Source organism: Chelonoidis abingdonii, chromosome 24 (assembly GCF_003597395.2).
Source record: "Chelonoidis abingdonii isolate Lonesome George chromosome 24, CheloAbing_2.0, whole genome shotgun sequence".
Lineage (NCBI taxonomy): Eukaryota > Metazoa > Chordata > Testudines > Testudinidae > Chelonoidis > Chelonoidis abingdonii.
In genome coordinates, this window is record NC_133792.1 from 4635198 (window position 1) to 4660913 (window position 25716).

A 25716-nucleotide genomic window follows, 5' to 3' on the forward strand; every position below is an offset into this window, starting at 1 on the left:
ACTGTAAGAGAGATGTTACTCTTTAATCTGTAATCCACGAGAGTTATTAGCTTAGCTTGCCAAGCAGCATTTCCATTAAGATGAAACTCTAAACAGACCCATCTTTTCCTAATGGCCAGGGCTTCAGTCTAAGGGAAGAGGCAGCCTTTTCATACACACCTTCCTCCATCTACTGAACCACAGCATGACGTGTGTTGCTTATGTATTGTTGTATTATTTATATCTCCTGTTGTTTGAATGCCGTGACCAGGTTAAAACTTGGCTACTTAATGTACAAAAAAGAAAAAGAAATTCACATTTCATGATCGTACTGCTTCTATGAAATAATGTTTGTATCATGTATCCTGTGTCCTACAGGTCTATGCAATATTAGTTAGTCACCCACCTGCTCCAAATGATCACCTAACACCAACACCTGTATCATACACAGCTGGCTTCTACAGGATTCCTGTCATTGGTCTGACAACACGCTTGTCTATATATTCTGATAAGGTAACTGATGCATGTTTCCTAGTTCATATCTCATACATGTGATATAAATGAAGAACGTCCATCAGAAGTGACTAATGATTTCTGCACTACTTTCTCCAGAATACATCTATCTATCTATCTATCTATCTATCCTCTCCATATTAATCTGATAACTCTCACTTTTTCTCTTCTACTCTGGCTCTCTCTGAATTCATTGGTTTTGACATGTCACAATGTTGACCTACATATCGCTGGATCATTTCTGCGTGTTTCTCTGTCAGGCTGCTGTATTCACAGCTCTTTAGTCAAATCAAATGCATGAACTAGCTCCTGAACTGCTGACTGGTGACAGCTGGGAGCCTCCTGGGTGGTCCCTGGATACTGGAGGAACTGCAGAGATGGAGGAGGACCCTGATACTGTCTATTCATTTGGCAGGAGCTCTTTCAGTCTTCAAGGTTATTTGGTTTTGTTCAGTCTGTGTGTGATTGGAGATTAACACTGGTGATGTTAGTTCTCCTCTGGTTTGAAATAACACCCAGCCTGCCCAGCAGCCAAAAAATAGTAAGTCCGGTTCCAAAGTACAGCGTGAAAAGGAAGAGGTCTATTCACTTTGGAGTGCGATTCACCCCCCTGCAGAGGGCCAGGCAAGGACTAGGTGCCATTCATGTCTGATACACCCCCTATTTTGAGGATGTAAGTGTGCCTTGCCTAGGCTTTGTGCTGGCCCTCTGCAGAGAGGTGAATTCGATGCATTTGGCCATGTGCAGGGCAGTATGGTGGGTGGCTCCTTCATCAGACACTCCTCACTTCAGGGCTGACCTTGTACAATGTAGTTCTTTTGTAAAAGCAAAGGCATTCCACAGAGTCCTTGCAGAAGGGCTGTGACATTCTCATGGTATTGCTAACCTGAAGCTGGACCAATTTTCAGGTAGAACAGTGCTAAATGTATTGAGTAAAAATGAGTCGATTTCAAAGCTCAAAAGAGTCCATATTTCGTATGCTGATGGCTTTTGCCTGGAAAATGTGAACATTCACTGATGCAAATGTCAATGCAAAAATAGCCATTGCATCCACATTCCAAAGGAAGCCAAAGTTCAGTCAGGGAGGACCAATGGATTCACATGAAATGAAAGAGCAAAAGCTCAATGCATATCTCTTGTCACTCACATCTGAAGGCACCTCAGGAGGTCATCTAGTCCAACTGCCTGCTTGAAGCAGGACCAGTCCCCAGACAGATTATTGCCCTGGTCCCTAAATAGCTCACTTCAGGAATTGAATTCACCACCCTGGATTTAGCAGGCCAATGTGCAAACCACTAAACTATCCCTTCCCCCCTTGAAAGACTGCTACCTAGGCCCCTGTGAGAGTTGGACTCACAACCCCAGGTTTACAAGACCAATTCTCTAACCCTTGAGCTATGGAGCCAGGTCTGGAGCTATGGGTAAGGAGTGAATGTTCTCAGCCAGTTCCAACAGGGCATGAGTCCTCAAATAAACCCCAATTCCTCCCTCCTGCAAAAAAACCTCCCCCATTATCTCAATTGCTACCTTGTTAGCAACTTCAGTAGAAAAACCAAGGCCAAGACTGATTAATGCTAGAGTCTGAAATACCCCAAAGGTGGCTCCTCCAAAAACCAGGTGAGCCCCAGTGAAGGGCAGGGTGGGGGAGCTGTATTGCCAGTACCCATCTTGTAACAGTTCTGTGGACAACCTTAGTTCTTCAGAGCACTGGTTAAAGTTCAGTACAGCTGCCATAAGCAGGGCTGCAGTGGAGTCCTTTAACACTGATCCAGGAGCATCCGTAGCCATAAGAATCTGGGATGTGGTAAAGTCATGGGGGAAACTTGTCAGCAAGGGACAACTGAATACTTTGGTGCTTCCGGCTAATGAGCACTGAGTCTACAGTAATGCTGAATAGCTTGTGATGGAAGCACTGATCAGATTTCACTACCACCCAGTGTGGTGCCTGTCTGATGCCATTAGGACAGGAGAAGAGACATGGGTGATGTTGAAAATTGGGAATTGCATGGACTTCGGAGGAAAGTGCTATCAGAGGCTAGGAAATGTGTGGGGTTTTACAGCTGGAGGGGTGATGGGGTTCCTGTATCCATGCCAGCATCAAGGACATCCCATATGGGTTATGAGGGGTCCTGCCAATTAAAAAGGCATTTTAATCGTGCAACTGATGCCAGGGATGGAGGGATATTCACTTATACATGAGTCTAGGGTTTTTTTCTCAGCAGAGATAATACTCACTGCAATGAATGATGTTTATTGTAGGCGGCGGGTAGCAGCAACTATAGTTAAGATGACTTGACACTTCCATTATAAGACCCTGTTTTCAGTTGCCAAAATGAAACTGTTCAGGCTGAAACTTCCTAGGTGTCTGTCTCAGGCTAATATTTTGTTTGTTTGTTTAAGTTTCAGCAAAAGCAGTTCAGCCATTTCTGAGAATGAGATTGGAGGAAAACACATTGTTCTTCCCATATTAACAATGATCATACCTGTTTCATTTCAAAGCTGTAGTGCAGCCATGATTTGTAGCACGGGTTTGAAACCAGACAACAGAGTCCCCCTGGTGCCTTTTGGAGTTCATGTGAAATTTGGCCAACTGGGGGTACATTATGAGCTTCTGAAAAATCTCAGTTTGCATGTGCTCAATACAGACTTGTTAGTTTGGCAGCTAAATTCTCCAAAGATTCCATCTGTGCTGGGCATGCTCCATCCTTTCACTGCTCCTGTGCGTGACTGGCCTGCTCATGCACTATCTCCACAGAGCCACTCTGGGGGCACCATTCTCGAGCTGACCAGGACTTTCCCTTCATTTGCTCCTCCTGGCAGCTGGGGGAGGTCAGGTGCCAGGGCTGAGATCAGGGACCTGTCTCTCCTGTGCTCTCAATGATCCCCCTCCTGGGTCCAGGTAGAGGGGAGGGGAGGAAGGAGCAGCTGCCTTGAGTGCAAAAGAGAGGAACGGGGGCGAGAAGCAGGGCAGGAGAGGAGGGATGGAAGCCTCAGAGGGAGGGCACTGGGAGTGGGAAGGATGAGGAGGTATGGGGACAGGAAAGGGAGCAAGGATGGAAGTGGAAGGGGACACGGAGAGGCTTGAGGAGACTAGAGCAGAACAGTCTGTGACCACTAGAGAACACTCCCCTCTAAAGTCTGGAATGGAACCCAGAAGTCCTGAGGACAGTCTACATGACTGCTTAAGTTGATCTAGCTTGTGTCACCCAGGGGTGTGAAAAAGACACACCCCCCCAAGCAACGCAAGTTACAGCAACCTAAGCGCTGTCCGCACCGGCGCTATGTCAGCAGGAGGTGCTCTCCTGTCAACGTAGCTTCTGCCTCTCATGGAGGTGGAGTAATTATTCTGACAGGAAAGCGCTCTTCTGTCATCACAGAGCGTCTTCACCAGATGCACTGCAGCGGTGCAGCTGAACTGATATAGCGATTCTAGTGTAGACCTGCCCTTAGGCTCACCCCCATTTCACAGCAAAGAGCAGTGAAACCCACTGACAGTGGGCGTGTCTCTAAATGTCAGGTTCACCCCTCCCTCCCACACAAATATTTCTATCAATAATAATCTACATTTATGGAGACGCAAGGTAAGAAACGTGCTGCTTGAGAATTTATTAGTCAAAATGCAGTGATTTCGACTTTTGAATAGTTACAAATGGCCTAGTGATTGAACAGTAAAAACAGGTCTGATTTGGTGATTTAAGACAATTTATTTTGTGTATTTTGATGTTGATAGTTTGTGTTTTAACAGTTTCCATGCTTTAACTTTTTGACTCTCAGTGTTACTGTCAATAAATAATTGTCTGACCCCTCCCCCAATTTCCCATAACTGTGGAAATTTAAATCAATAAAAATAAAAAATCAAGCTTAAAAACAAACACTGATATCTGCCAAAATTATACAAAAAACCCCAACTCTGCCAAGCCTAAAGATAACAGTATTCTATTGCTACCAGTTACCCTGTTACCAAGGATCTGTGCTGTGGCTCTAAAGATCCCAGTCCTGCTGATGAAGTATGCAGGTTCACCATCATGATATTTTCATTTTGTAAAAATTTGTGTGTATTTTTAAAATGTGGGAAATTACATTAAAAAAAACTATGTGAAAAGAACGGTCAGATTGCAATGCCAAGCACTCCGAAATTAGCAAATTCAAGAATGAAGATTGTCTGTGCAACCTTAAGTTGGCCCAATTTGTACGTATGCATTATGTTAGTCTTTAATGACATGATCACATACTGTTTTTTCCATGAAATCTTTGCCTCATTCATACAGACGAGGGAGCTGAATTAAGGTTGTACAGGCCGTCAGTATCAGACCTAGAGTTGGCTGGAAAATGGGAAAACAGTTTCATTAAAAAAATGAAATTCCAAATGTTTACATTTCTCAGAGTCTGAAATACAACAGTGGATATAGTGTACTTGGACTTTCAGGAAGCCTTTGTCAAGGTCCCTCACCAAAGGCTCTTACACAAAGTAAGCTGTCACGGGATAAGAGTGGAGGTCCTCTCATAGGTCGGTAACTGGTTAAATGATAGGAAACAAAGGGTAGGAATAAATGGTCAGTTTCCAGATTGGAGAGAGGTAAATAGTGGTGTCCCTCAGGGGTCTGTTCTAGGACTAGTCCTATTCAACGTATTCATAAATGATCTGGAAAAAGGGTTATACACTGAGATGGAAAACCTTGCAGATGATACAGAATTAGTCAAGATAGTTCAGCCCAAAACAGACTGTGGGTCTCACTAAATTGGATGACTGAGTAAGAAAATGGCAGATGAAATTCAGTGTTGATAAATGCAAAGTAATGCACATTGGAAAATATAATCCCAACTATGCGTACAAAATGATGGGTTCTAATTTAGCTGTTGCCACTCAAGAAAGAGATCGTGAAGTCATTGTGAATAGTTCTCTGAAAACATCCACTCAATGTGTGGCAGCAGTCATAAAAGCTAACAGAGTGTTAGGAACTATTAGGAAAAGGATCAATAATAAGACAGAAAATAGCATAATACCACTGTATAAATCCATGGTATTCCCCCACCTTGAATATTGCTTGCAGTTCTGGTCTCCCCGTCTCATAACAGATATATCAGAATTGGCAAAGTTACCAAGAAGAGCAACAATATGATTAAGGGTATGGAACAGCTTCTGTATGAAGGGAGATTAAAAAGATGAGGTATTTTCATCTTGAACAAGAGAGGACTAAGAAGAGATATGATAGAGATCTATAAAATCATGACTGATGTGGGGAAAGTGAATAAGAAAGTGTTATTTACTCCTTCTCATAACAAATTAATAGGCAGCGGGTGTAAAACAAATAAAAGGAAGCATTTCTTCACAAAACGCACAGTCAACCCATGGAATTCGTTGCCAAGGGATGTTGTGAAGTTCAAAACTATAATCGGGTTAAAAAAAGAACTAGATAAGTTCATGGAGGATATGTCCATCAATGGCTATTAGCCAGGATGGTCAGGGATGCAACCCCATGCTCTAGGTGTCCCTAGCCTTTGATTGCCAGAAGCTGGGAGTGGACGACAGGGGATGGATCACGCGATGATTCCCTGTTCTGTTCATTCCCTCAGAAGCACCTGGTATTGGCTACTGTCATCAGACAGGATACTGGCCTAGATGGACCTTTGGTCTGAGATGGCTATTCCTATGTTCGTAAAAACAATAAAGGTTCCTATACACAGGCTAAAAGCTTACCATAGATCATCCCAGAGTCTCAAGGGATCCTGGTAGGTTCAGTCGTTCCAACCCTTCCATGAGAATTGGGGCACCCTTTGGACAGGAGGTTTTGTCCATTTATTAGATCAGAACAAAGAGTCTGGGTCAGTTTGCACTCCAGCTATTTATACAAAGTCCTTTCTTTGTCAGTTGTTCTCTGGAAATCCAGTTTGAACCAGTATGCATGAGCCTCCGCAGGAAATGGTACCTATTTTGGAGGTTCCAACATGGCTGATTTGCCTTAATCCCCACCGTTTGTGGTTCTTGGAGGAGTTGTGCAGCCCTGCCCCATGGAATAGGACACAATCATACAGGAACCATTCATTTAAAGCAGTGGACCCCAAAGATACTGCATGGCATCACAATTGTCCCAACTCCCCCTAGAAAGGTTACATACAATCCCAGCTTATCTGGGGTAAGTGTATTGACACCCCACTCCACTAGGGTGGACTTTTGATCCTCACATACTGAGTCAGGGTGTGCAGCAATTTTTCCTCCACCCATCTCAGGGTCTTACACATTTTCACAGACCATCAGGCAGTCATAGATTGTGGGAAGACATTCCCCTTTCTTCCTGGCTGGAGCTACCTTTGACGTCTCCCAAGTAGCTGTCATACACATTTCTTGGGCATTTCCCACCCTTGGGTGGGTGTCACAGATTTCCCTTCACATCAGTAGGTCTCATCCTTCTCCTGGAGAAGAAGGCTGTCTCACCCCACTCTCTCCAGGAATTTTTCTGCATATACTGGGAAGATAACATGATTCCTCTTGGATACTGGCAGCAGGGATCCCCCGTTCCCTGTCAGGCACCCTATTTGCATGTTGGCTCCACAGTCCCTTGCAGGTCTGGCACTAACTGAGAGGGTCTGATCACCCCTTCTGCTTTCCAAGCAAACTACTGTAGACATGTCTTGCTGCACCCTCTTAGGGGCAGATCCACTGGATTGCCAGTTGGAGCAGAAAGTGGTAGTCATTCATTGACTGGAGAGACACTGGGACTCCTAAAACAATAATTAAGCCCCATGTCATGAAATCCCATCAAATGCTCCCAAGGTGTTTAATCTGTGTTCAAGTTTCTGGTGTGATGGCCTTTGCTGTATGTACAAGAAAAATTTCCATGCAGACTCAGTAAGGGTTGGGGTGTTGGTTTAGGGTGCGTTGTTAGATAGTCTGTATTCTTTGCTTTGGGAAAAGGATATTATGGCTTTAAAAGCAAAAGGACTTTTGGATAAATAGCCTGCATTTAAACTAACTCTGGGCCTGCTTTCTGATCCAGCAAAAGGATAGGACCTTCTTTCCAAGGCAGGGGAAGGGCAACCATTGTGGAAGGGTTGAAAGACCTTGACCCACTAAATCCAATAAAACTGATAGGTGACACTGGTAAGCACTTAACGTGTGTAGGTTCTTTTACTGTTTTTATGTTTTATTTGTGATGCTTTTACCTTAAAAATAAATGTGCTTGCTTAGAAGAAGCTGTCATCTGTCACAATCTACAATCAGAAAAAAGGGCTAAGCACACACTGAATGTTACTGACAATGAATAACAAGGTCTGCTCTGTTTCTTATAGGCCGCACATTCAACCTCCCCAGGCACTGGACTAGCCCCAGAAAACAAGAGTGTCTGAAATCAGAGCTAGAAAATAGAGCCAAAAAAAGGGGAAATCCAGATTATAGAGGCCAATTAAAGATTTGAGACCCAAAGATCTATATTTCAGGGTCACCAGAAATTCCTGTGTTGCTAGACTTCTGATCCTTGGCCAGTACTTGTGGAACTGATTGGTCAATGAGACATATCTCTGCAAGAATGAGCTGCAAAAGTCTCTGTTTATCCTTTGTTGTTCCTTGCAGAGCATCCACCTGTCCTTCCTGCGCACTGTCCCACCGTACTCTCACCAGTCCAATGTCTGGTTTGAGATGATGCGAGTGTACAACTGGAATCACATCATACTCATAGTCAGTGATGACCATGAGGGTCGCGCTGCACAGAAGAAACTGGAGACACTGCTGGAAGAGAGAGAATCCAAGGTCAGTATCTAAACATTGTCATGTAATTTTGTTAAAGAACAACAACAAAGCTAGAAGTCTCAGGCTGTTGTATGTGTGTAGATTTCTGTATGTAAAACACCTTTTCTTTCCATTGTAACATGGCTAACATTATGCTTAAAGCTTCAACAGTGTCTGACTAGTACCTGACAGAACTTTGTACTTTATTCATTTCACTTGCTTTGCCATGGTCGAAATCTCCTACGTGTAAATCAACTACAAAATGAAGGGAAGAATAACCTGGAGCTCTGCAAATACTTCGCCCAGGCGATTCCCACCCAGGGAGAGAACCAATCGCACAGTTTAGGAAAAGCACCTCTCCCCTTTGACACTTCCCTAGGGTACAATGCAGACTTGGCAACACTAATTATGAAACAGAGCCAGAAGAACAGCTTTTTAATTGGCTAATTGGCACTTGCTTTGTGGCTTAGGAGGGAAAGGGCAGAGTTATAAAGCGCCCTCTCTACACAGCTCTCAGCCCTTTGGCTGTTATCATAGGCCCTAACCCATCTTCATTGAAGCACATGCTAAACACGCTTTCCTGACATGCCCCAGGCTGTAAACGAGAGTGAGTTTGTGGCTTCTGAGAGCAGCTTTATGAAGGAGGTGCACTGCACCTATTTTCAGTGTCAAGCGAGCAGGCAGATAGCTATGTTCAGCGTGGGCATGTCTGAGTCATCTGTGGATAGTGGGAGCCTGAGCCAGTAGGAGAGCTCTGTTCCTACAATTAAAACTGAGCAGGCACATACAAGACAGGAAGTCCCTTGACTGCACTCTTACTCTGAGCAGTTTGAAGGGAAATCTTTTAACTAGAAGATGTGGAGCCTCCTCCTTGACTGGCCTGTGGAAGTGATAGTTCTCACCCGCACTCAGGTGCACAAGGTAACAATCTCGGGTCCATTTCAGGTAGGAAACATCCAAGCCTCTCACACTCTGGGAGCTTCCCAGAGAAGACCTGTAAAGTAGCTGCACTTCCTGCCTACCAGGCTGTCCCTGTGAGTGGTACCTCTGGAGCCTGCTGTGTAGCACTGGCAACACCTGGAATTTGTTAGGCTCTAGACATAGCAGCAGCTGCTGGGCTGCCCACCAGATGTAGAAGAGTGGAGCAGGAGGGATGGCTCAGTGGTTTGAGCATTGACCTGCTAAACCCAAGGTTGTGAGCTCAATCCTTGAGGGGGCCACTTTGATCTGAGGCAAAATCAGTACTTGGCCCTGCTACTGAAGGCAGGGGGCTGGACTCAATGACCTTTCAGGGTCCCTTCCAGCTTTATGAGATAGGTGTATATCTCCACGTGGGTTAGTTGATTGGTAGACATTGCTTGTTGAGTCTGCTTAGACTCAGAGAGACCTTTGAGGTGGGAGGCACCTCATCTAGCACATGCTTCTTTCTACAATGGACCAGCACTGAATTAGCTACCTGTGGGCCATCCCTGAGAGATGGGTGCATGGGCAGTTTCTTCCATGGCCCAAATGGCTCTTAGAGTCAAATATTTCCCCTGAATAGGAAGACTAAGAGTTCCTTGCTGCAGCACAAGTCTCGTGGATGTTAGTCAGAAGGGATCATCATGATCATCTAGTTTGACCACTGCAGGCCACAGACCCTCACCCAACCCTGAAATAGATCCCTAACCTGTTACTGAAGTCCTCAAATCATGGCTTCAAGTGACAGAGAATTCACCATTTACACTAATTTAGATCTGCAAGTGACCTTTACCCATGCTGCAGAGGAAGATGAAAATCTGCCAATCTGACCTAGGGGAAAACTCCTAATCCCAAATATGGTGATCAGTGAGACCCACCAGCCAGACATCTGGGAAAGAATTCTCTGTAGTAACTCAAAGCCCTCCCCATCTAGTGTCCCATCTCCAGCTGCTGGGGATTTTTGCTACTGGCAAAAATTGCTGCTTACTCTGTACTATTCTCTCTCAGTTCCCCCACTCCCTGCTGTTTCCTGCACTGGCCTTTGGATCAGCAAAAGAACATGACACTCACGGCCATGCTCTGGTCCTTTGTGTCCTCTTAGGCCCCAGGGGGCACTGCCCCAGCTCTGTGTTATACTCTTCGTCAGCCTATCACTTGTGAAGCAGAGCCACTGAGAGCACGGGGTGGGACTGGGGGTCTGTGGGGGCCTGCACTGTGTTCAAGTGAATACATGACATCCCCTGCTGCTACAGACACCCTCCTCTAGATGCTAGGACCAGTGTCTTGGGTGATAGGTCTCCTTCTCCTTTGCCTCTTCTTTGGCAACTGCCAGGCCATCTCATGCCCTTTTCCTTTGCTGGAAAGGTTTCCATTGATCCAACCAACAGCTGTGATATGTGGGTCACTCTAGAAGCTGGCTGATAGATTACAAGGCCAGAATGGACTCTTGTGATTATCTATACTGACCTCCTGCATAACCGAGGTGATACATAGGGTTTCTTCACCTCTTCCCCAGTCTCTTCTGGCTCTGATTGCCCCTTTTATCACAGAGGGTTTGATCCCTGGGCATTTAATGCACCTGAATCTTTGTCCATTTCCTTCCTTTCCATGACCTGAGCCCTGCCCTAGTCCTTTCCCCAACCATATGGTCAGACTGAACATTGATCTGGCGCAGAACAGTGAATGAGTACAAAGGAGAAGCTGCCGCCATCCACTTATGGAAGACTGGATATTCATGCAGATTGATCACTGTAAAATTCCTTATCTCTAACTCCACGTTCTCTTGTTCTTGGGGACTGAAACCATCGGTGGTAGCAATAGGAACTCCTGTTACATCTTACCTGACAGCCACAGAGAGTCCAGTCAGGCTCTGTGTGTTACCCAAACACTGTTTTGGTGGTTTAGTAATTTTAACACAGGCATTTATGTTTATCCAGTGCTGGGTTCTCTGTGAACAGCTGGATTTCAGGTTTGGTTCAAGCACATCTCCAGTGACTATCAGCCTGACCTAGCTGCTGTTTGTCAGGCTGAGGAGCTCTGCCTTCTGCAAGCAGCCTAAGTAATTTCAATTAACACTTGAACACTAGCCAGAGTTTATTAGAGATTGTTCAAGACTGCAGTAAAGACCCCAAAGTACATTTGCGTTGCTAAGTGACTCTGTGCTGTCTGAATCCCGGGCCTGCTATGCTTCTGGTCTGCAAGTGTGCCAGCAAACCAGAGCACTGGGCAAACCACAGCTCCTAAGCAAATGCTGGAGACTAGTTGTGGAAAGTGAATTTTTAATTTCTGAGCACGAGTCTTCGCCTCAAATGCCTGATACTAAGAGATACACTCACCCAATCAGGAAACAGACATATGACCTACAACCCATATGTCCCAGCCAAACATTTTAAATGTCAAATATCAAATACACAGGGCCACCTGGGGGGGGGCAAGTGGGGCAATTTGCCCCAGGCCCCACAGGTGCCCCACGAGCCCTGGCCTGGCGGCGGTCTGGGTCTTTGGTGGCATTTCAGTGGTGGTGGGGGCTCTTCAGTGCTGCTGAAGATGTGGAGCGACTGAAGGGTCCTCTGCCACCAAAATGCCGCTGAAGACCCAGACTGAGTACAAGCGCCTCAGCTTTCCCGCTTTGCCCCAGGCCCCCTGAATCCTCTGGGCGGCCTGCAAATACATGCTGTAGACTCAGAACTGTACAGACATTATTTAATTAGGTTAATTAATTAAAGACAATGACAATCAGCTCCTGGACAATGCACAAAGAGGTGAAATCTGATCATTTGGAATGATTTGTGTAGCTTTGCTGTTCTATGGGGAGCCCAGCAACAACCCTTGGGAACCAGAGCAGCTAACGAGATAACTCATAGAAATTAGGGATGGGAGAGACAGAGGTTGCAGGCTTGTCACAGCATTTTTTATCAAAAATCACTGAACAGTCACAGTAAATTTAGTAAAAGTCAAGGATTTAGAGGGAACTGGCGTGTAATGGCATCGCAATGCCATTTAAAGTGGGGGGATCACATAGGGGAGGGTCCAGCCCTGCCCCCCTGGGGAGTGAGAGGACCTGGGGGTGGGTAGCAGAGGGACCCTGCCCTGCACTCACCTGCAGTGGTGGGTCCTGTTCCTTGGGGCTTGCCTGGCTCCCTTTCTGCCATCCCCCCCATGTGCAGGCATGGCTCTCCCCTCATGATGCCTCCTTCCTGGCCCTGGCGCTAATGAATCACCTGCCCCACGTTGTAAAAAGTGGTTGAGCCATGGCCTGCGTGACACCCCCTCCAGCCCCCACAGCTGTGCAGCCTCTGAAACCATGGATACAAAGGAAAATCCTAGACACAAAGCAAAGTCACAAACAAACTGAAAATTCACAGCACTCTTGACATTTCTGCCACCATGGCGAACCTGGAGCTCTAGGAAAGTCTTGTTAGGTCCCATCTTGTCTAGCGCCTGTAGACCCAGGATAGAATCGTTCCCTACTCTCCAATCTTTTGTCCAGTCCACATCTAGGACATCACCGCTAGGCATGTGCACAAGGTCATTCAAGACTGGAAAATAAAAGAAATAGGAAACACAGGAAGCTCGAGTGCACTGCTGACTAGCTGCTGCCTGAGTGAGAGGACCAATGCATCTGGAAGGGAGTGAATCTTTCATTGCCTTCTGCCACCCAGACACTGCTTTCCTCTGTTGTAATGTTGCTCTGTCTCCCTGTGCCAAGTGATATGATGAGAACTGAGAAGAAGCGCTGGAAATTCTTACCATGGACACCAATAGAAGGAGTCCGAAACGACGACAGAATTGGGCTCAGAGTATATTTTATTTCCTCAGATTCTTTTCTACAATAGAGACAGTTACTGTCTAACATTCTAGATTCTTAGGGAAATAAAAATCTTGCCTGATTTATTTGGAGGAAAAAACAGGGAGGAGAAAGGCAGTGGAAAAGCCCATCCTTTCACTGTATAGCGCCTGCAAGCATTGTACAGGCAGGAGAAATAGCAACAAGTCTTTAAAAGAAGCAGCTCTGAGAGCAGAGAGAGGGAGACAATCAATGCAGTTTGCAAATCAAGATGCAGAGATGAAAACAGATGCATGTTTAAGGAATGACTTGGGGGGCAATGCATTACTTCTTCACTTTTTGGTAGACGCGCGGCCGATCCCCATCAGGGATTTTGTTCTACAAGAGACTATGCTGCAAAATTTGGAGGAAGACTTTGAATCCCCCAAAGTCCAGAAGTGTTCAGATCTAAAGGGAATGGGTTAAATCCTTCTCTAGCTTTAATACAACTCAGCCTTGATCCTGCATGCACTAGCAGTTGTAATGTTTACCAGCACGAGCACTGGCTTCTCCAAGTATTATGATCTCTGCTCTGTACTAAGCTGTTGCAGGATCCAGCCCTCTGGGTTATGTGTCCTTTCACAGGTAACCTGTAGGAAAGGCAAGCTCAGAGGGAAGTCCCGTGCCACTGGCTGCTTTGGGACTGAGCATTCTGAGGCTGAGAATGGGAAATTGGTCAATACTCTAACTGAAAAAGAAGGAGGGATGAACTCTTCTCCCCAACTTATGGTTCAGAGCTTTTATCCACAGTGCCTATCCTGCACCTGATCACACCTAGTGTTCCCACTGAGGTCAGGGAGAGCTCCCCAGGTGAAGGGCCTGCCCGGTGTGCCATGGCAATAGTAACCCACAGTGCTGGGCAGAAAGGACCATTTTCTACTATATCTGTATTTTCCAAGGGCAAGTGTCCATTTTGTAATTGGATTCCCAAGGTGTGTTTTGGTGACCTGCCTTCCGCCATGCAGCAGGTAAAGGCTGGCATGTCATCTTGTGATCACCACTGCTTCCACATTCACGCTTTGATCCAGAACAGAATAGAACACGTGTTTCTCTCTCTTTTGGGTGAGAGCAAAGCTCCACAAAGCCCTCCAGTCCCCGCAGCAGATGTGAAGTCCAGACAGACATTTCACTTTGAGCACTCATTCAGGGTGAACAAGACAGTAATAAAATAATGATAATAAAAGTTCATCATCATAATACCTTGCATTTATCTAGCACTTTTCCATACAGAACAGTTTGTCCTTTTGACCTTCCACAGTAATTTTATGGAATTACAGCAGCTCAAGCATTATAGACATGTAAATTGTTTCTGGATTTAAGATATGCATTTCATGCTGAAAAAAATTCCTTCTCCTACATGGGAACATACAACTGCATCGCACCAGCCACGAGGTTCAGGCTTGTTTTAATCAATGTGGCTTTTCAACTCGAGGTTTTCACAACAGCCCAGACACTCTCTCCTATTAGTAATGGTTTTTGCGAGCTCCAGCGTTATAGAGGCCCTTTAGCAAACAGTGGAGGAGGAGGTGGATGTTGGATTGCTTTACTACACATCATTTTCAACTGTTTATAATATTCTTCTGTGTCTACATATTTTCTCTGTGCACATTATTCATCAGAGTAAAAAAAGGAACTATGAAAACCTCGACCAACTTTCCTATGACAACAAGCGAGGACCCAAGGTATATTTGCATGGAAATGCACGCCGCCCACCAGTCTAACTAGCAAATGACAAATAGCCACAGCCACCAAAAAAAAAAAAAAAAAAAAATTAAAAGGAAAGAAAGAAAGAAAGAAAGAAAGAAAAAAGATCCATGACTATGTTTCTTGATAGCACGTTTTTATGTTAACATAGTTTTGGTTTGAACTTGAGAATGGAAATGTAGCCAGCTGACCCCAGAAGGATTTCTTTTGGAGACATGCATGTGAACCAGTAATTAACTTGCAAGTTTTTCTTTTTGAAAACTGAACTGACCCCCTTTCCTCCCCAAAGGAAATGGTTCCTTGGTGTAAGATGCTCACTTTTACTCCCAAAGGTTAACCCTGTGCAATATTTTTTTTTTTATTTCCCATGTTTTTGAAAAACAACACTGGTTTGAGTTTTCAATTGCATTTCAAAAGCCTTTTTCTCTTTCCTGTACAATGCACGCCTCTTTTTGGGTCTTGATTGACTTCAGTTTGCATGCACAGTGCAAAACCCCTCCCAAAAAGCAAACAAACAAAAAAACCTAAAACAGAAAAGAAAGAAAGAAAAACAAAGAAAGAAAAGAAAAGAAAAAAGAAAAAGAAAAAAAACCTAGTTAACTTACCATATCTAGCAGAGCTGTATACAGTTTAATGAATTCTCTTGAACCTTTTCTAGATAGAATGGCTCTCACCAGCAAGCATTAGGCTACTGCACTAACCAGCTTTGCTCACACTAATCACAGGCTGAGAAAGTTCTTCAGTTTGACCCGGGAACCAAAAATGTGACTTCACTACTGCTTGAAGCGAAGGAGCTGGAGGCTCGGGTTATCATCCTCTCTGCAAGGTAAGGAAATGAGCACCTGATTTTCCCATCTGTCTTCTGCTTCAGCCCTTCACAGCTAGGCATATATGTTCCACTGCTGTACCGCTACATTCCCATTGAAATCAGGGATACGTCAGAGGACACCTGGTCCTTCAAGATAAGTCTGCAAGAAGTAGCCAATGGATTTGGCAGTAACAAGATGGTTAAGTATGAGAGAAAATCCAGAGAGACCACTCCACTGCATATAGATCTAAAGCATCTTTCATGTGCTGCTGTGGTTTTCTCATTGGGAGAGGTGGTCTGTATTATTCTGGGGCATGGCAAACATGAATTCCACTGTATTGTAGAAATACATTATGTCAAGTATCAGAGGGGTAGCCGTGTTAGTCTGGATCTGTAAAAGCAGCAGAGAATCCTGTGGCACCTTATAGACTAACAGACGTTTTGGAGCGTGAGCTTTTGTGGGTGAATACCCACTTCGTCAGACGCAGACCCACTGACGAAGTAGGTATTCACCCACGAAAGCTCACGCTCCAAAATGTCTGTTAGTCTATAAGGTGCCACAGGATTCTCTGCTGCTTTTATAGAAATACATTGTTGTTGATAATAACAGTAATAGTCATAAGAACGTAATAACGGCCATGTTGGATCAGACCAAAGGTCCAAGACAGTATCCTGTCATCCGACAGTGGCCAGTATCAGGTGCCCCAGAGGGAATGAACAGAACAGGGAATCATCAAGTGAGCCATCCCCTGTCGCTCATTCCGAACTTCTGGCAAACAGAGGCTAGGGACACTCTCCCTAATAGCCATTGATGGACCTATTCTCCATGAATTTATCTAGTTCTTTTTTGAACCCTGTTATAGNGCGCGAGTGTGTATGTGTGTCTGCGCATGATATTAACAGACACTTCTGTTAGTTTCGTTAAAACCTGCTGCCTGTTAATTTCATTTGGTGACCTCTAGCTCTTGTGTTATGAGAAGGAGTAAATAACACTTCCTTATTTACTTTCTCCACACCAGTCATGATTTTATAGACCTCTATCATATCCCCCTTAGCTGTCTCTTTTCCAAGCTGAAAAGTTCCAGTCTTATTAATCACTCCTCGTACGGAAGCCGTTCCATACCCCTCATCATTTTTGTTGCCCTTTACTGAACCGTTTCCAATTCCAATATTTCTTTTTTGAGATGGGCCAACCACATCTGCACACAGTATTCAAGATGTGGGCGTACCATGGATTTATATAGAGGCAATCTGATATTATTATTGTCTTATTATCTATCCCTTTCTTAATGATTCTCAACATCATTCTGTTTGCTTTTTTGGCGGCTGCTGCACATTGAGTGAATGTTTTTAGAGAACTATCCACAATGACTCGAAGATCTCTTTTCTGAGTGGCAATAGCTAAGTTAGACCCTATCATTTGATATGTATTGTTGGGATTATATTTTCCACTCTACACTACCTTGCATTTATCCACATTGAATTTCATTTGTCATTTTGTTGCCCAGTCACCCAGTTTTGTTAGATGCTTTTGTAGCTCTTCACAGTCTGCTTGGGACTTAACCAACTTGAGTAGTTTTGTAACATCTGCACATTTTGCCACCTCACTATCCTTAGACCTTCATCTGAGGATCTGCAAGCATGTTAGTGACATTTATTAATGAAGCTCCCAAGCACCCTGTGAAGTAGGGAGGTTTGATGAGCCCTGTGTCCAGACAGGGAACAGAGACACAGCAGTGGGAAAGTGTCACACATCAAATGGCAGAGCATAAGCAGTCGTGGCTACCTTGTAAGAGAAGCCATAGGTCTAGGAGGTTCATCCCAGCCTTACCAGAAAGTGCTTGTGGCCTCTGGGGAGTATGAGAAATTGTCGGACATGACCAGTTATATGAAAGAACAGGATGGCAGCTGCCCATGAAGGAAATGGCCCTGTGATCATGGTGTCTGAGGGCTTGTATTACTCATGCCGGTGATGAGAGACAGAGAGACACCTTGCCCTCCTTGACCTTCACCCACTCGCCAGTGCTCAGCTCTCCCTTCTGCTACCTGCCCCAACTCCCAGGATTTTCCTTCTCATAGGCCTCGTGCCCTGGCACCGCCTCTTACTCCCACTTTTCTTTATCTATAACTGCTGTGGCAGTTCTCCATGTCCCCACCTGGACACATGCATTTCCCCACTTCGCTCATCTCCACCTGCCAATACTGAAGTTACTCTCATCTGCTGACAATGAAAACATACACTGAGAAGGAAACAGGAAAGTCTCAGCCAAGGGTTTGGTCTCATCCCATGGCTCTGGATATGGGGCCCAGTTTTCCTGGCGGCATCCTCACCACTGTCTGCAAAGCAGCCTCTCTGGTCACCTTTCCCTAAGTGCACGGGGAGATGCGAGCTGAGCCGAGGACACCTTGTGGACCAGGGAGCAGGCAGTGCCCCAGCTTGGCACATTCACTAAAGACCTCTGTCACGTACCATATGTAGACTGGTTACAGAGCTTCCACCCCAGAGAAAGATGCATGAGATTTGTACCTTTAATATATGTCGGTGCCCTGCCAGTGATGGCTGCTCTCAGCATGCATAAATTACACATGGTGCCACCTAGTGGCTGACAGTATAAGAACAGTTTAAGTTTCCATTCCATTTTCTATTTTACTCTTCTACCATTACATCATCATGCTATCTTTGAAAGTTCAGTACAAATCATGGTGTTAAGTGTATTCGAACCAGACTGGTTTTCTTATTACATGACAGGAACACTTAACAGCTTGGTCATCTGTGTGTACATTAGTTGAAATGACTTTCTCTGGTTGGTTTGGAGTCTCTGAATATTCTTCTTGTTGTTCTGCATCCACCATCTGTAAAGTTTGCTCTATTGACTGTTCTTTCTAAGGAACAAACTGTAGATGTTGACAGTTTCTGTTGAACTCTCAACTGCCATTCTCAGTCACATATGATCTAGGCAATGAATTATTATTCTTTACGACAGCTGGAGTTCTCCATTCGTTTTCTCCATTTAGTTTGACACACGTAGTCACCAGGTTCTAGGCCCAGCAGTTCTCTAACTGAGTGGTGTCTCTTATAAAAATATTCATAAGCTCTTTTTGCCTTTGTAGCTGATTTGGCTACTTTCTTCATGTCTGACCACTTTGGAGACAGCTTCTTTTCCAAAGTCAGAACAGCAGCTCTGAGCTGCCTTCCCACTAGGAGTTGTGCTGGACTATATCTAGTAGATAATATCAGTGTTGATCTGTAACTCAGAAGAGCAAGGAGTGGATCTTTCTGCTATAGGATTTTCATGGCTGTCTGTCCAGCTATCTCAGCCTTTCCATTTGCTTGTGGGTAATGTGAATTGCTAGTAATATGACCAAAATCAGATTTCATTTGGAATTACTTTAATTCTGCTTCAGTAAACTGTGGTTCATTGTCCATCACTAGCTGTTCTGAAATACCAAAATGGTTCTTGATTGTCTGTACTACAAGTTAACTCCCTGATTGCTTTGATGCAGCAAACAACTGCAAAATATCCATATTTTGTGCATTTTTTACATCTTGCACCTTTGGCAGGACCTACATCTCTTGGGCTATGAATTTTTCCATATCTTGTGCATTGAGTCTGAAATACCTTGTAGTTAGCCTAGAATTTGTCTCTCTTAGCCTCAGGGAATCCTCTCATAATTACTTTTAGCACTCATGATGCTTTGTTTACAGCTTCTAAGTTAGTTTCTTCTTTTTCAAGTTTGGCAAGTTGCTTTTGGTTTTTCTGTTTCACCAGCTCAGACTGCTTTGCTATTTAAATAGCTGTGTGTATGGTTAGGTCTGTTTTTAAATAGTAACTGCTGTGGAAGATTTTTATCTTCAAGCTCTAAGACTAATCCATTTCTGATATTTTCATACTTTACAGTCTCAAAATCAAAGTTTTATGTCAATGCATGTAAAGCTCTGATAAAACATTTGACACATTCTCCTAGTTGTTGAAGTCTCTGGTGAAATCATGGCCTTTCATAAATCACATTTTTCTGAGGATTAAAATGTGCATCTAACATAGCCATAGCCCTTTCATAGTCATCTTTGTGACCATCTCCTATAAAGGTAAAAGATTCAGAGATATGCTGTGCTTGCTTCCCCATAGCATACATTAAAGAGGATACCTGAAAGTCACCAGTTTCCTTGTGGAGTTTGGTTGCAATGTGAAATCTTGCAAAATACTGCTTCTAGTCTGTCCATTTTGAAAGTCTGTCAGATATGAAGCTCTCTGGGGCATTGAAGAGTGAGTGCCATGTTGATGACATCCTGCAACATTTGTTCTTTTTGTTTACTTCTGTTTGCAACATTTGTTCCTGGTTCCCTTCTGTTTCTGTTCTCCCCAGGCACTAGTTCAACTGCCTTCACTTCTAACACCATGTCATATAACAGATATGGACTGGTTTCAGTGCTTCCACCTCAAAGAAAGATACATGAAATGTGTCCTGTACCTTTTACAATACTTAAATGCATTGCCAGCAATGCCTATGCTCAGCAGCATGTTTCACACATTGTCACCTCGTGGCTAAACACTATAATATGTTTAACATTCCACTGGAAACTTCTCTGAGCTATGTGAAAGGGACGTTACTCTCGTCTCTGCTGCTTTTAGTACTGTCCACCGCTCTCTTCCCTGCTCTTGCAGTTCTTCTTTGCCTTTGGTGGCTTTTCATTTCCCTTCTGCCTCTTGTCTGTTTGGTGCCATTCAGAGTCCTCTACTCAGAGACTCAGAGACTTTAAGCCTAGAAGGGACATCATGATCATCTAGTCTGACCTCCTGCACGTTGCAGGCCACAGAACCTTACCCATCCATAACCATAACCCCTAACCTCTGAGTTACTGAAGTCCTCAAATCATGATTTAAAGATTTGAAGTTACAGAACATTTTTCATGGCTACATCACATTGGCAGTTCATAATCATCCTGTGATCAGCCAATACACTGAGGTCTTTCTCCTCCCCTGTCACTTCTACCTGATAAGTCCCCAGCTTATAGCAAAAATTCTTGTTGTTAGTCCCTAAGTGCATAACCTTGCACTTTGCATTATTAAATTTCATCCCATTTCTATTACTTCAGTTTTCAAGCTCTACCAGCTCTTCTTTTATGATATTCTGGTCTTCCTCCATATTGTCAACACCTCTTAACTTCTTCATGTCATCTGCAAATTTTATTAGCACACTCCCACTGTTTGTTCCAAGGTCATTAATAAAAATAAATAAGACTGGTCCTAAAACTACACCCTGAGGACAGTTCAGTCAGTATGATCCATTGTAGTCTCCCCTTTAACTAGTTCCTTACCCACTTTCCCATTCTCATATTGAGTCCCATCTTCTCCAATTTAACTAATAATTTCCGATGTGGAACTGTATCAAATGCCTTACTGAAATCGAGGTAAATTAGATCAACTGCCTTTCTTTTGTCTAAAATCAATTATCTTCTCAAAGAAAGAGATCAAATTGGTCTGGCATGATCTACCGTCCATAAAACCATGTTGTATTTTATCCCAATTACTGTTTACCTCTGTCCTTAACTACTTTCTCTTTCAAAATTTGTTCTAAGACCTTCCATACAATTGAGGTCAAACTAACAGGTCTGTAGTGTCCCAGATCGCTTTTTCTCCTCTTTTAAAAATAGGTGGGATATTAGCAATTCTCCAGTCACAGGGCATGACCCCTGATTTTACAGATTCTTTAATAACCCTTGGTATTAGGCTTGCAATTTTATGTATCAGTTCTTTTAATATTCTTGGATGAAGATTATCTGGGCCTCCTGACTTAGTCCCATATCCTTATTTCTACTTCTCATTTCTATTAGCCACCCTGCCACTATCCCTAAGATCCTCATTATCCTTATTACAAACAGAGGCAAAATATATGTTTAAGCATTGGGCCATACCTAGATTTTCGTTAATCTCCACCCCATCCTAAGTGCTTAATGGTTCCATTTCTTCCTTACTTGTTTTCTTTTTATTTATATGGCTAAAGAACCTTTTACTATTGGTTTTAATTTCCTTTGCAAGGTCCAGCTGTGTTTGACTTTTGGCAGTTCTCACTTTTTCCCTATAGTTTGCGAGCGCCAAGGGGTAGGTTTCCTTGCTGATCCATCCCATCTTCCGTTCCTTCTAGGCTTTCTGCTTTCTTTTCATCACCTGGTTGAGATGTTTGCTCATTCAGCTTAGTCAGCCACCCTTCCCTACTATTTTTCCCCCTTGCTTGGGATGCAGGCTTCAGATAGTTTCTGTAACTTTCACTTAAAGTAATTCCAAGCATCCTCCACATTCAACTCCTTGAGTTCTTCAGTCCAGTCCACTTCCCTAACTAATTCACTTAATTTTTTAAAATTTGCCCTTTTGAAATCAAGGCCCCTAGTTGCAGATCTATTTTTGTTTATCCTTTCATTTAGTTTAAACTGAATTAGCTCATGATCACTTGAACCAGGGTTGCCTTCTAGAGACAATTCTTCTGTGAGGTCCTCGCCACTCACCAAAGCCAAATTTAAAATGGCATCACCTCTTCTTGGTTTGACAACTATTTGATGAATAAATCTCAGCTGTCCCAGCCAGGAAAATCTGGGCCCTACTATTATTAGTAGCACTTGTCCTCCAATCTCTATCTGGGAAATTAAAATCTCCTATAATTCCTGGTAGTATATAGTTCATTAAAAAAATTAAACAGCTCTCTATCCGTATCCAGATCGGATCCTGGGGATCTGTAGCGTAACCCACACATTATCCCAGGGGAGCCTCTGGTAGCTTTCTTCCCCAAAGTTATTTTGACCCAAACAGACTCTGTTTTATTTAGACCATCACTTCTAATTTATTTACAGTCAACCTCATCATTAACATACAATTCTACTCCCGCATCTTTAGCTTCATTTCCTGAACTGCACATACCCTTCAATATCTGTACTCCACTCATGCCTGCTATTCCACCATGTCTCTGTTATCACTATAATATCCGGTTTCATTTCCCACACCAATAGTTCTAGGTCCTCCATTTTGTTACGCAGGCTCCTTGCATTGGTGTACAGACATCTGAATTGTTTCTGCTTGGCTGCACCCAGATTCCTCACCCAATTAGGTACAGTCATTCTATGGCCAGTATTGCCTACCTGACTTTTAGCTTCATTGGTATCAGCACCATCTTTCCTCTAAATGTTCATTCTCCTACGCACTGCTGTTCCTTTCTCCACTGCTGTATCCTTTCTTACTTGATTTTCCTCACAGTCAATATTAGAAGATTACATGAGCATCTCCCAGCTGTCTCCCCCAAGTTCCTAGTTTAAATCTCTTTTAATCAGTTGTGCAAACCTCCATCCAAGAAGTCTATTTCCATCCCTACTCAAGTGGAGTCCATCCCTCTAGAACAGTCCTTTATCCATGAAAGCCTCCCGGCAGTCAAACATCCCAACTCCGTCCTCATAGGACCATTGCCTGAGTCATCTTGTCTCGCCTTCATTCTCCTCCTCTAGAGACAGGTAGGATGCCACTGAAGATCACGTGAGTATCCATTTCCAGCAAGAATCTATCAGTATCATTTGTTCCCACACAAAGGATAATCAGTGGATTCTTTCAGACTCCCATTAGGATTCTCTTCAGTTTCAGGTCCACACCCTGTATCTTAACTGCTGGCAGACAGTGCACCCTTCCGTTCTACAGACCATCTCTGGTAACCAGCCTGTCTGTTCTTAGTAGGGAGTCACCAGTCATGTAGACCTGCCCTTTGGTGTGATTGTCTGGCCTTTCTCCTGTTCTTTCTGGCTGCAAGTCATCGTGTTTTTTGTTTTCCCCTTGCAATCTTCGGTGAGTGATCCTGTATCCACCTGGGGCTCTGAACTCTGTCTGTCTCCATTGACTCTTCCCCTCCTGTTATGGGACTAGCCTCTGTTCTCTTCTCCCTGGCCCTCCCTCCTTCTGTTACTGCCTGTTGTGCCCCTTCTTCATTCTCCAACTCCGCAAACCTGTTCCTGAGCTCTATTGCTCCTTCACTAGTCGGGTTTTTCCTCTGCCTGATTCTCATAGTGACATGCTGCCACTGGCCTCTTTCCTCACCCAGCAGCCTCCCCTCAGAGCTCCTCAGTCCAGTTAGCATCTGTGAGTCTTGGCTTTTCCCCTTCAGCCTTTTCCATCCCTCCATCATCTGCCCTAATCACCTTCAAAACTCAACCATAGTTTCCACTTGGATCTTCTCTTCCATCAGCGGCATTTCATACAAATAAAGCTCTTTTCAGGTCCCTGCTCCAGGATAATGTACATCCCACAGCTTCCATATCCAGACATCTTCTCTGGCTCTTGCGTTCCGTGGGTCACTACCACTGCTGCCTTTGAATCTGTCACAGCCTTCCCACCTAAGCTCCTGTCAAGGAAAACAAAAACCAAAAAAACCCAACAAAAGCAGAACACCATACACATTCCAACCGCCCCTTACAAACTCCCACTCAAACTCTCCTGTTTTCAGCTCCATTTGCTTGCTCCTGTGCTTCTGGCTGGCTCCTTTGCTCCTCAGTCTCTTCTTCATTGTTTTCTCTAAGCTTCCCCGTCAGTGACCTCACTCACCCACATGGCTTTCCCTGCCCCTTCCACCACCAAACCTAGTATCATCTCAGCACGTCTGCAGCAGGCTCACCAGCATCTCTTTCAGGCTGACCCACCACCAACTGGAACTCATGTTCTCCAGCTCTGAGTATCTTGCCTTTCCTCTTGAGCCCATTCCTTCACCTCCCTTTTCTACCACTGTTGTGCGCTCCGTCCCTCCTTGTCTCCAAGGTGCATGCTCACTCCTTTTAAAAGCACCCCATCCTCCATGTCTCCACAGCTAATGCCCTCCTTTGTGCCTTGGTCAGCTCTCACCTGGACCATCATTACCTTCTCCTCCCTGGCTTCCCCACTTCTCACCTCTACCTACTAAACATCTCTCCTTCCCCACTGTTCTGGCCCCATCAGCTCCTCTTCTATCCCTCCCTTGGTTTCTTACCTCTGGCCCCATCCATTTCACACTTATCCCTCCCACCTTCTAGGTCCTGCAGAATCTTGCCCCTGCCCATTTCTCTGACCTCATGTTTTCCAGCTCCCTCCTCTCATGCTCTGTGCACCTCTCAATCCTTCCATCTCATTGCTCCCACTCTTGGCTTACATCTACCATCTGCTTTCCCTACTTCTTCCAATCTCTCTCTAAAACCAACCAAGACCAGGGTTTATCCTGCCTAGTTCCCTTCTCCAGTAATGTCTCCTCCCTCTGCTAGGCTGCTGCTGTTCAGGGCAGAGATTGTGCTTTACTGAATCTGTGTAAAGCAAAATTTACATTCACAGCATTATACAGATTTTTTTTGTATTCATTATAATAGGGTGAAGAAGTAAAGAAACAACAGAAAACCTACAGAGTGTTTTCATCTTTATTTGATAAGGGGGATATTAGCAGTGCATTGTGTGGGAGGGGTCGGGGGGTAGGGGGGTGTACATTAAGGGGGACAATCTGGAGAAGAGTGAAATGTAACCATGGCAAGCAAGAGTCTGAATAAGTGAAAGGTAGGGATGGATCTGACGGTAGATAAGAGGCCCCATAGAGGTCGATGACACGCCCTGATTCTTAGAGAGCAGGATTGAGCCCATGGGTGATGATGAATTTGGAGAAGACAAAGTGAAGGATCATGGTAAATAGCTGGAGGCAAGTGCTGTTTTCAGGGTATTTGCCAATCCTGGAGAAGCCTGGTGCTGACTGACTGGAAACAGCAAGTCCAGATCCAATGTTTACAACGGGAAAAAGAGGAACTTCCAGATGTGCCAGAAGAATTTTGTATATTAGGAATAGTTAGACCGTACGGACAATATTTATGACTAGCTGCAGGAAAGTGCACATTATCTCCCCCTTGCCATGCCCAATGCACACAGGCTGGGAGCGTGGTACAGCCACTGCCTGGGCAGCTGCAGCCATGCTAGCTCCTGTGTTTGGCTCAAGAGGCCCCTGGGTCAATCCCTGGCATGAGCTGCCTCAGCTGCACCTGGAAGCATGGATTTAACGAGGGTGAATCACCAGATTTAGAGACAGGTCAATCAAGTAAGAGGAAATGAGCTACAGTCAGGCTAAACTGAGTAGAGCCCCCAGCCCTAGTGAGTCTGGATTTTGGGCAGGATGGATTATTGGAGGGCTGCTGATGAGCTGGTTGGAAACAAGAGTAACAAGTGGAGT

The 25716-nt window shown here is 44.4% G+C and overlaps 1 protein-coding gene across 11 annotated transcripts in view; it reads left to right on the plus strand.

Annotated features, from left to right (window-relative positions):
* The first annotated feature begins 408 nt into the window (after positions 1–408).
* Positions 409–25716, plus strand: part of GRIN1 (glutamate ionotropic receptor NMDA type subunit 1) — a 66785-nt gene continuing 41477 nt past the window's right edge. For 10 of the 11 annotated variants that reach the window (XR_004372617.2, XR_004372614.2, XR_004372616.2 and 7 more), the window contains exons 1-4: positions 409–492; positions 8060–8236; positions 14621–14683; positions 15431–15531. Coding sequence is in view for 6 of the 11 variants with exons in the window: in XM_032772874.2 (XP_032628765.2) it covers positions 8126–8236; positions 14621–14683; positions 15431–15531 (275 nt within the window). In the remaining 5 variants the exon portion in view is untranslated. The remainder of the gene's footprint in view (positions 493–8059; positions 8237–14620; positions 14684–15430; positions 15532–25716) is intronic. The other variant, XR_004372615.2, reaches the window with a different exon arrangement.